Genomic DNA, 10,000 nt, shown 5'->3' with positions numbered 1-10,000 from the left:
GAGGAGATGTGTGTACTGACCAATAAGGATGGAGGAGATGTGTGTACTAACCAATAGGGATGTAGGAGATGTGTGTACTGACCAATAAGGATGGAGGAGATGTGTGTACTGACCAATAAGGATGGAGGAGATGTGTGTGTACTAACCAACAGGAATAGAGGAGATCTGTGTGTAACTAACCAATAGGGATGGAGGAGATGTGTGTACTGACCAATAAGGATGGAGGAGATCTGTGTGTACTGACCAACAGGAATAGAGGAGATCTGTGTGTAACTAACCAATAGGGATGGAGGAGATGTGTGTACTGACCAATAGGGATGGAGGAGATGTGTGTACTAACCAATAGGGATGGAGGAGATGTGTGTACTAACCAATAGGGATGGAGGAGATCTGTGTGTACTAACCAATAGGAATAGAGGAGATCTGTGTGCACTAACCAATAGGAATAGAGGAGATCTGTGTACTAACCAATAGGAATAGAGGAGATCTGTGTGTAACTAACCAATAGGTATGGAGGAGATGTGTGTACTGACCAATAAGGATGGAGGAGATGTGTGTACTAACCAATAGGAATAGGGAGATCTGTGTGTACTAACCAATAGGAATAGGGGAGATCTGTGTGTACTAACCAATAGGAATAGAGGAGATATGTGTGTACTAACCAATAGGAATAGAGGAGATATGTGTGTACTAACCAATAGGAATAGAGGAGATATGTGTGTACTAACCAATAGGAATAGAGGAGATCTGTGTGTAGTAACCAATAGGAATAGAGGAGATATGTGTACTAACCAATAGGAATAGAGGAGATCTGTGTGTACTAACCAATAGGAATAGAGGAGATCTGTGTGTACTAACCAATAGGAATAGAGGAGATGTGTGTACTAACCAATAGGAATAGAGGAGATCTGTGTACTAACCAATAGGAATAGAGGAGATCTGTGTGTACTAACCAATAGGAATAGAGGAGATGTGTGTACTAACCAATAGGAATAGAGGAGATGTGTGTACTAACCAATAGGAATAGAGGAGATCTGTGTACTAACCAATAGGAATAGAGGAGATCTGTGTGTACTAACCAATAGGAATAGAGGAGATCTGTGTACTAACCAATAGGAATAGAGGAGATCTGTGTACTAACCAATAGGAATAGAGGAGATCTGTGTGTACTAACCAATAGGAATAGAGGAGATCTGTGTGTAGACGTCCAGCATGCGGTTTCCGTCCACGTCCACCAGGTAGTTTCCTCTGCTCTCCTCATAGTTACAGAAGAAATTGATTGCTCCCACGTTCTGGGGGGGAGGGAGGGAGAGAGAGAGATAAGGTATTCAGTTAACTCAGTCTAGACACAGAGAGAGACTGTGTGTCTGCGTTGTGTGTGTCTGCGTTGTGTGTGCACGCATGCAAGCGTGTGACGCAATAATGCATTGTTTTATTTCATCATTAAAACAGCCTCACACACACACACTCTCTCTTGGCATACCTGCATCTCTCCCAACTGTTTGGTCAGCTCCTGGTGGGGGAGGAGAAGGAGAGAGGGAGGAGGGAGGGGAGGAGAGAGGAGGGAAGAGGGAGGGGAGGAGAGGAAGAGAGAGATGTCAGGTCGGGGTGGTTCCTCAACAGTAGGTTAATGTATCTCAAAATGGCAGTCTAGTCCCTCCATAGTCCAGTCTATTCCCTCCATAGTGCCCTGGTCTAATACAGTCTATTCCCTCCATAGTGCCCTGGTCTAATACAGTCTATTCCCTCCATAGTGCCCTGGTCTAATACAGTCTATTCCCTCCATAGTGCCCTGGTCTAATGCAGTCTATTCCCTCCATAGTGCCCTGGTCTAATACAGTCTATTCCCTCCATAGTACAGTCTATTCCCTCCATAGTGCCCTGGTCTAATGCAGTCTATTCCCTCCATAGTGCCCTGGTCTAATACAGTCTATTCCCTCCATAGTGCAGTCTATTCCCTCCATAGTGCCCTGGTCTAATGCAGTCTATTCCCTCCATAGTGTCCTGGTCTAATGCAGTCTATTCCCTCCATAGTGCCCTGGTCTAATACAGTCTATTCCCTCCATAGTGCCCTGGTCTAATACAGTCTATTCCCTCCATAGTGCCCTGGTCTAATGCAGTCTATTCCCTCCATAGTGTCCTGGTCTAATACAGTCTATTCCCTCCATAGTGTCCTGGTCTAATACAGTCTATTCCCTCCATAGTGTCCTGGTCTAATACAGTCTATTCCCTCCATAGTACCCTGGTCTAATGCAGTCTATTCCCTCCATAGTGCCCTGGTCTAATACAGTCTATTCCCTCCATAGTGCCCTGGTCTAATGCAGTCTATTCCCTCCATAGTGCCCTGGTCTAATACAGTCTATTCCCTCCATAGTGCAGTCTATTCCCTCCATAGTGTCCTGGTCTAATGCAGTCTATTCCCTCCATAGTGCCCTGGTCTAATGCAGTCTATTCCCTCCATAGTGCCCTGGTCTAATGCAGTCTATTCCCTCCATAGTGCCCTGGTCTAATGCAGTCTATTCCCTCCATAGTGCCCTGGTCTAATGCAGTCTATTCCCTCCATAGTGCAGTCTATTCCCTCCATAGTGCCCTGGTCTAATGCAGTCTATTCCCTCCATAGTGCCCTGGTCTAATGCAGTCTATTCCCTCCATAGTGCCCTGGTCTAATGCAGTCTATTCCCTCCATAGTGCCCTGGTCTAATGCAGTCTATTCCCTCCATAGTGCCCTGGTCTAATGCAGTCTATTCCCTCCATAGTGCAGTCTATTCCCTCCATAGTGCAGTCTATTCCCTCCATAGTGCCCTGGTCTAATGCAGTCTATTCCCTCCATAGTGCCCTGGTCTAATGCAGTCTATTCCTCCATAGTGCCCTGGTCTAATGCAGTCTATTCCCTCCATAGTGCCCTGGTCTAATACAGTCTATTCCCTCCATAGTGCAGTCTATTCCCTCCATAGTGCCCTGGTCTAATGCAGTCTATTCCCTCCATAGTGCAGTCTATTCCCTCCATAGTGCAGTCTATTCCCTCCATAGTGCCCTGATCTAATACAGTCTATTCCCTCCATAGTGCCCTGGTCTAATACAGTCTATTCCCTCCATAGTGCCCTGGTCTAATACAGTCTATTCCCTCCATAGTGCCCTGGTCTAATACAGTCTATTCCCTCCATAGTGCCCTGGTCTAATACAGTCTATTCCCTCCATAGTGCCCTGGTCTAATACAGTCTATTCCCTCCATAGTGCCCTGGTCTAATACAGTCTATTCCCTCCATAGTGTCCTGGTCTAATACAGTCTATTCCCTCCATAGTGCAGTCTATTCCCTCCATAGTGCCCTGGTCTAATACAGTCTATTCCCTCCATAGTGCCCTGGTCTAATACAGTCTATTCCCTCCATAGTGTCCTGGTCTAATGCAGTCTATTCCCTCCATAGTGCAGTCTATTCCCTCCATAGTGCCCTGGTCTAATGCAGTCTATTCCCTCCATAGTGCCCTGGTCTAATGCAGTCTATTCCCTCCATAGTGCCCTGGTCTAATGCAGTCTATTCCCTCCATAGTGCCCTGGTCTAATGCAGTCTATTCCCTCCATAGTGCCCTGGTCTAATGCAGTCTATTCCCTCCATAGTATCCTGGTCTATTCCCTCCATAGTGCCCTGATCGAATGCAGTCTATTCCCTCCATAGTGCCCTGATCGAATGCAGTCTATTCCCTCCATAGTGTCCTGGTCTAATGCAGTCTATTCCCTCCATAGTGCCCTGATCGAATGCAGTCTATTCCCTCCATAGTGCCCTGGTCTATTCCCTCCATAGTGTCCTGGTCTAATGCAGTCTATTCCCTCCATAGTGCAGTCTATTCCCTCCATAGTGTCCTGGTATAATGCAGTATATTCCCTCCATAGTGCCCTGGTCTAATACAGTCTATTCCCTCCATAGTGCCCTGGTCTAATGCAGTCTATTCCCTCCATAGTGCAGTCTATTCCCTCCATAGTGCCCTGGTCTAATGCAGTCTATTCCCTCCATAGTGCAGTCTATTCCCTCCATAGTGCCCTGGTCTAATACAGTCTATTCCCTCCATAGTGCCCTGGTCTAATACAGTCTATTCCCTCCATAGTGCCCTGGTCTAATACAGTCTATTCCCTCCATAGTGTCCTGGTCTAATACAGTCTATTCCCTCCATAGTGTCCTGGTCTAATACAGTCTATTCCCTCCATAGTGCCCTGGTCTAATGCAGTCTATTCCCTCCATAGTATCCTGGTCTATTCCCTCCATAGTGCAGTCTATTCCCTCCATAGTGCCCTGGTCTAATGCAGTCTATTCCCTCCATAGTGTCCTGGTCTAATGCAGTCTATTCCCTCCATAGTGCCCTGGTCTAATGCAGTCTATTCCCTCCATAGTGTCCTGGTCTAATGCAGTCTATTCCCTCCATAGTGCCCTGGTCTAATGCAGTCTATTCCCTCCATAGTGTCCTGGTCTAATACAGTCTATTCCCTCCATAGTGCCCTGGTCTAATACAGTCTATTCCCTCCATAGTGTCCTGGTCTAATACAGTCTATTCCCTCCATAGTACAGTCTATTCCCTCCATAGTGCCCTGGTCTAATACAGTCTATTCCCTCCATAGTGCCCTGGTCTAATGCAGTCTATTCCCTCCATAGTGCCCTGGTCTAATACAGTCTATTCCCTCCATAGTGCAGTCTATTCCCTCCATAGTGTCCTGGTCTAATGCAGTCTATTCCCTCCATAGTGCCCTGGTCTAATGCAGTCTATTCCCTCCATAGTGCCCTGGTCTAATGCAGTCTATTCCCTCCATAGTGCCCTGGTCTAATGCAGTCTATTCCCTCCATAGTGCCCTGGTCTAATGCAGTCTATTCCCTCCATAGTGCAGTCTATTCCCTCCATAGTGCCCTGGTCTAATGCAGTCTATTCCCTCCATAGTGTCCTGGTCTAATGCAGTCTATTCCCTCCATAGTGCCCTGGTCTAATGCAGTCTATTCCCTCCATAGTGCAGTCTATTCCCTCCATAGTGCCCTGGTCTAATGCAGTCTATTCCCTCCATAGTGCCCTGGTCTAATGCAGTCTATTCCCTCCATAGTGTCCTGGTCTAATACAGTCTATTCCCTCCATAGTGCCCTGGTCTAATGCAGTCTATTCCCTCCATAGTGCCCTGGTCTAATGCAGTCTATTCCCTCCATAGTGTCCTGGTCTAATGCAGTCTATTCCCTCCATAGTGCCCTGGTCTAATGCAGTCTATTCCCTCCATAGTGCAGTCTATTCCCTCCATAGTGCCCTGGTCTAATGCAGTCTATTCCCTCCATAGTGTCCTGGTCTAATGCAGTCTATTCCCTCCATAGTGTCCTGGTCTAATACAGTCTATTCCCTCCATAGTGTCCTGGTCTAATGCAGTCTATTCCCTCCATAGTGCCCTGGTCTAATACAGTCTATTCCCTCCATAGTGCCCTGGTCTAATACAGTCTATTCCCTCCATAGTGCCCTGGTCTAATGCAGTCTATTCCCTCCATAGTGCCCTGGTCTAATGCAGTCTATTCCCTCCATAGTGCCCTGGTCTAATACAGTCTATTCCCTCCATAGTGCCCTGGTCTAATGCAGTCTATTCCCTCCATAGTGTCCTGGTCTAATGCAGTCTATTCCCTCCATAGTGTCCTGGTCTAATGCAGTCTATTCCCTCCATAGTGCCCTGGTCTAATGCAGTCTATTCCCTCCATAGTGCCCTGGTCTAATGCAGTCTATTCCCTCCATAGTGCCCTGGTCTAATGCAGTCTATTCCCTCCATAGTGTCCTGGTCTAATGCAGTCTATTCCCTCCATAGTGCCCTGGTCTAATGCAGTCTATTCCCTCCATAGTGCCCTGGTCTAATGCAGTCTATTCCCTCCATAGTGTCCTGGTCTAATGCAGTCTATTCCCTCCATAGTGCCCTGGTCTAATGCAGTCTATTCCCTCCATAGTGCCCTGGTCTAATGCAGTCTATTCCCTCCATAGTGTCCTGGTCTAATACAGTCTATTCCCTCCATAGTGCAGTCTATTCCCTCCATAGTGTCCTGGTCTAATACAGTCTATTCCCTCCATAGTGCCCTGGTCTAATGCAGTCTATTCCCTCCATAGTGCCCTGGTCTAATGCAGTCTATTCCCTCCATAGTGTCCTGGTCTAATGCAGTCTATTCCCTCCATAGTGCCCTGGTCTAATGCAGTCTATTCCCTCCATAGTGCCCTGGTCTAATGCAGTCTATTCCCTCCATAGTACAGTCTATTCCCTCCATAGTGCAGTCTATTCCCTCCATAGTTCAGTCTATTCCCTCCATAGTACCCTGGTCTAATACAGTCTATTCCCTCCATAGTACAGTCTATTCCCTCCATAGTGCCCTGGTCTAATGCAGTCTATTCCCTCCATAGTGCAGTCTATTCCCTCCATAGTACCCTGGTCTAATACAGTCTATTCCCTCCATAGGGTTCTGTTTGGGACGAAGCCTGTGTGCAACACAGTGTTCAGGATGGGTGTGTACAGTCCACTGTTCCCATCGCAGGGTCACACAGAGGTCACCATTGAACATGACCCATGTCAAACAGAAGGAGCCTGACAGCTATAGTTCCTACTGGTCCATGGTGCTGTTAGTGACTCTGTGTGGTTCAGTACCTGTTAACAGACAGCTATAGTTCCTACTGGTCCATGGTGCTGTTAGTGACTCTGTGTGGTTCAGTACCTGTTAACAGACAGCTATAGTTCCTACTGGTCCATGGTGCTGTTAGTGACTCTGTGTGGTTCAGTACCTGTTAACAGACAGCTATAGTTCCTACTGGTCCATGGTGCTGTTAGTGACTCTGTGTGGTTCAGTACCTGTTAACAGACAGCTATAGTACCTACTGGTCCATGGTGCTGTTAGTGACTCTGTGTGGTTCAGTACCTGTTAACAGACAGCTATAGTTCCTACTGGTCCATGGTGCTGTTAGTGACTCTGTGTGGTTCAGTACCTGTTAACAGACAGCTATAGTTCCTACTGGTCCATGGTGCTGTTAGTGACTCTGTGTGGTTCAGTACCTGTTAACAGACAGCTATAGTTCCTACTGGTCCATGGTGCTGTTAGTGACTCTGTGTGGTTCAGTACCTGTTAACAGACAGCTATAGTTCCTACTGGTCCATGGTGCTGTTAGTGACTCTGTGTGGTTCAGTACCTGTTAACAGACAGCTATAGTTCCTACTGGTCCATGGTGCTGTTAGTGACTCTGTGTGGTTCAGTACCTGTTAACAGACAGCTATAGTTCCTACTGGTCCATGGTGCTGTTAGTGACTCTGTGTGGTACCTTGGAACGGGGTCCTGGGACCTCGGTCTTCATGGAGGGCCCGTCGTATTCAAACTCCATCTGAGTCTTAGCTGCTGCCTTACTCGCATACCTGCAGCCTGTCCACACACACACACACACACACACACAGACACACAGACACACAGACACACAGACACACAGACACACACACACACACACACACACACACACACACACACACACAGACACACACACACACACACACACACACACACACACACACACACACACACACACTTCATCTTAACCTTAGACAAGGACAAACCCTCCATTCATTATGTTATGCCGTATCAGCCTTAGTTCCTGTCTGTCTGGCCACAGGGTTATATCATTAGTCTGTCTGGCCACAGGGTTATATCATTAGTCTGTCTGGCCACAGGGTTATATCATTAGTCTGTCTGGTCACAGGGTTATATCATTAGTCTGTCTGGCCACAGGGTTATATCATTAGTCTGTCTGGCCACAGGGTTATATCATTAGTCTGTCTGGCCACAGGGTTATATCATTAGTCTGTCTGGCCACAGGTTGATATCATTAGTCTGTCTGGCCACAGGTTGATATCATTAGTCTGTCTGGCCACAGGGTTATATCATTAGTCTGTCTGGCCACAGGGTTATATCATTAGTCTGTCTGGCCACAGGGTTATATCATTAGTCTGTCTGGCCACAGGGTTATATCATTAGTCTGTCTGGCCACAGGGTTATATCATTAGTCTGTCTGGCCACAGGGTATGTAGGGTGATATCATTAGTCTGTCTGGCCACAGGGTATGCAGGGTTATATCATTAGTCTGTCTGGCCACAGGGTTATATCATTAGTCTGTCTGGCCACAGGGTATGCAGGGTTATATCATTAGTCTGTCTGGCCACAGGGTTATATCATTAGTCTGTCTGGCCACAGGGTATGTAGGGTGATATCATTAGTCTGTCTGGCCACAGGGTTATATCATTAGTCTGTCTGGCCACAGGGTATGCAGGGTGATATCATTAGTCTGTCTGGCCACAGGGTATGCAGGGTGATATCATCAGTCTGTCTGGCCACAGGGTTATATCATTAGTCTGTCTGGCCACAGGTTGATATCATTAGTCTGTCTGGCCACAGGGTTATATCATTAGTCTGTCTGGCCACAGGGTATGCAGGGTGATATCATTAGTCTGTCTGGCCACAGGGTTATATCATTAGTCTGTCTGGCCACAGGGTATGCAGGGTGATATCATTAGTCTGTCTGGCCACAGGGTTATATCATTAGTCTGTCTGGCCACAGGGTACGTAGGGTGATATCATTAGTCTGTCTGGCCACAGGGTACGTAGGGTGATATCATTAGTCTGTCTGGCCACAGGGTTATATCATTAGTCTGTCTGGCCACAGGGTGATATCATTAGTCTGTCTGGCCACAGGGTGATATTATTAGTCTGTCTGGTCACAGGGTACGTAGGGTGATATCATTAGTCTGTCTGGCCACAGGGTACGTAGGGTGATATTATTAGTCTGTCTGGCCACAGGGTACGTAGGGTGATATCATTAGTCTGTCTGGCCACAGGGTTATATCATTAGTCTGTCTGGCCACAGGGTTATATCATTAGTCTGTCTGGCCACAGGGTTATATCATTAGTCTGTCTGGCCACAGGGTATGTAGGGTGATATCATTAGTCTGTCTGGCCACAGGGTATGCAGGGTGATATCATTAGTCTGTCTGGCCACAGGGTTATATCATTAGTCTGTCTGGCCACAGGGTATGCAGGGTGATATCATTAGTCTGTCTGGCCACAGGGTTATATCATTAGTCTGTCTGGCCACAGGGTACGTAGGGTGATATCATTAGTCTGTCTGGCCACAGGGTACGTAGGGTGATATCATTAGTCTGTCTGGCCACAGGGTTATATCATTAGTCTGTCTGGCCACAGGGTACGTAGGGTGATATCATTAGTCTGTCTGGCCACAGGGTACGTAGGGTGATATCATTAGTCTGTCTGGCCACAGAGTTATATCATTAGTCTGTCTGGCCACAGGGTGATATCATTAGTCTGTCTGGCCACAGGGTGATATTATTAGTCTGTCTGGTCACAGGGTACGTAGGGTGATATCATTAGTCTGTCTGGCCACAGGGTACGTAGGGTGATATTATTAGTCTGTCTGGCCACAGGGTACGTAGGGTGATATCATTAGTCTGTCTGGCCACAGGGTTATATCATTAGTCTGTCTGGCCACAGGGTGATATTATTAGTCTGTCTGGTCACAGGGTACGTAGGGTGATATCATCAGTCTGTCTTAACCATGTAGCTGACCTCTGTTTTATGATTGAGGAAGCTGACTCATTAAGAGACTGTTGGCTACAGGGAACAGCAGCAAGGTCAGTAGTGTGACATTTCTACCAGTGTATATGTGTGTGTGTGTGTGTGTGTGTGTGTATACCACACAGTGATATAACTGGAATAGAGCATTAGCTGATTGCATATAGATATTACCTCTAACAGACATAACCATAATCTGTACACACTACTGTTCCTACTACCTCTTATGTGTGTGTGTGAGTGGAGTGTGTGAGCGGAGTGTGTGAGCGGAGTGTGTGAGGGGAGTGTGTGAGCGGAGTGTGTGAGCGGAGTGTGTGAGCGGAATGTGTGAGGGGTGTGTGTGAGCGGAGTGTGTGAGCGGAGTGTGTGAGCGGAGTGTGTGAGGG

The 10,000-nt window shown here is 47.1% G+C and overlaps 1 protein-coding gene across 1 annotated transcript in view; it reads right to left on the bottom strand.

Annotated features, from left to right (window-relative positions):
- The window catches only part of abat (4-aminobutyrate aminotransferase), a 56,129-nt gene that overhangs the window by 23,468 nt on the left and 22,661 nt on the right, over positions 1-10,000 (bottom strand). The window contains exons 3-5 of the mRNA XM_052509321.1: positions 7,303-7,400; positions 1,484-1,513; positions 1,175-1,292 (exon numbers count right to left, since the gene is read on the bottom strand). Coding sequence (XP_052365281.1) covers positions 1,175-1,292; positions 1,484-1,513; positions 7,303-7,400 — 246 coding nt within the window. The remainder of the gene's footprint in view (positions 1-1,174; positions 1,293-1,483; positions 1,514-7,302; positions 7,401-10,000) is intronic.

Source organism: Oncorhynchus keta, unplaced genomic scaffold (genome assembly GCF_023373465.1).
Source record: "Oncorhynchus keta strain PuntledgeMale-10-30-2019 unplaced genomic scaffold, Oket_V2 Un_contig_4359_pilon_pilon, whole genome shotgun sequence".
NCBI classification, from domain to species: Eukaryota; Metazoa; Chordata; class Actinopteri; order Salmoniformes; family Salmonidae; genus Oncorhynchus; species Oncorhynchus keta.
The sequence above is the reverse complement of the archived record's forward strand: the minus strand, read 5'-3'. Positions and strand labels throughout refer to the sequence as shown.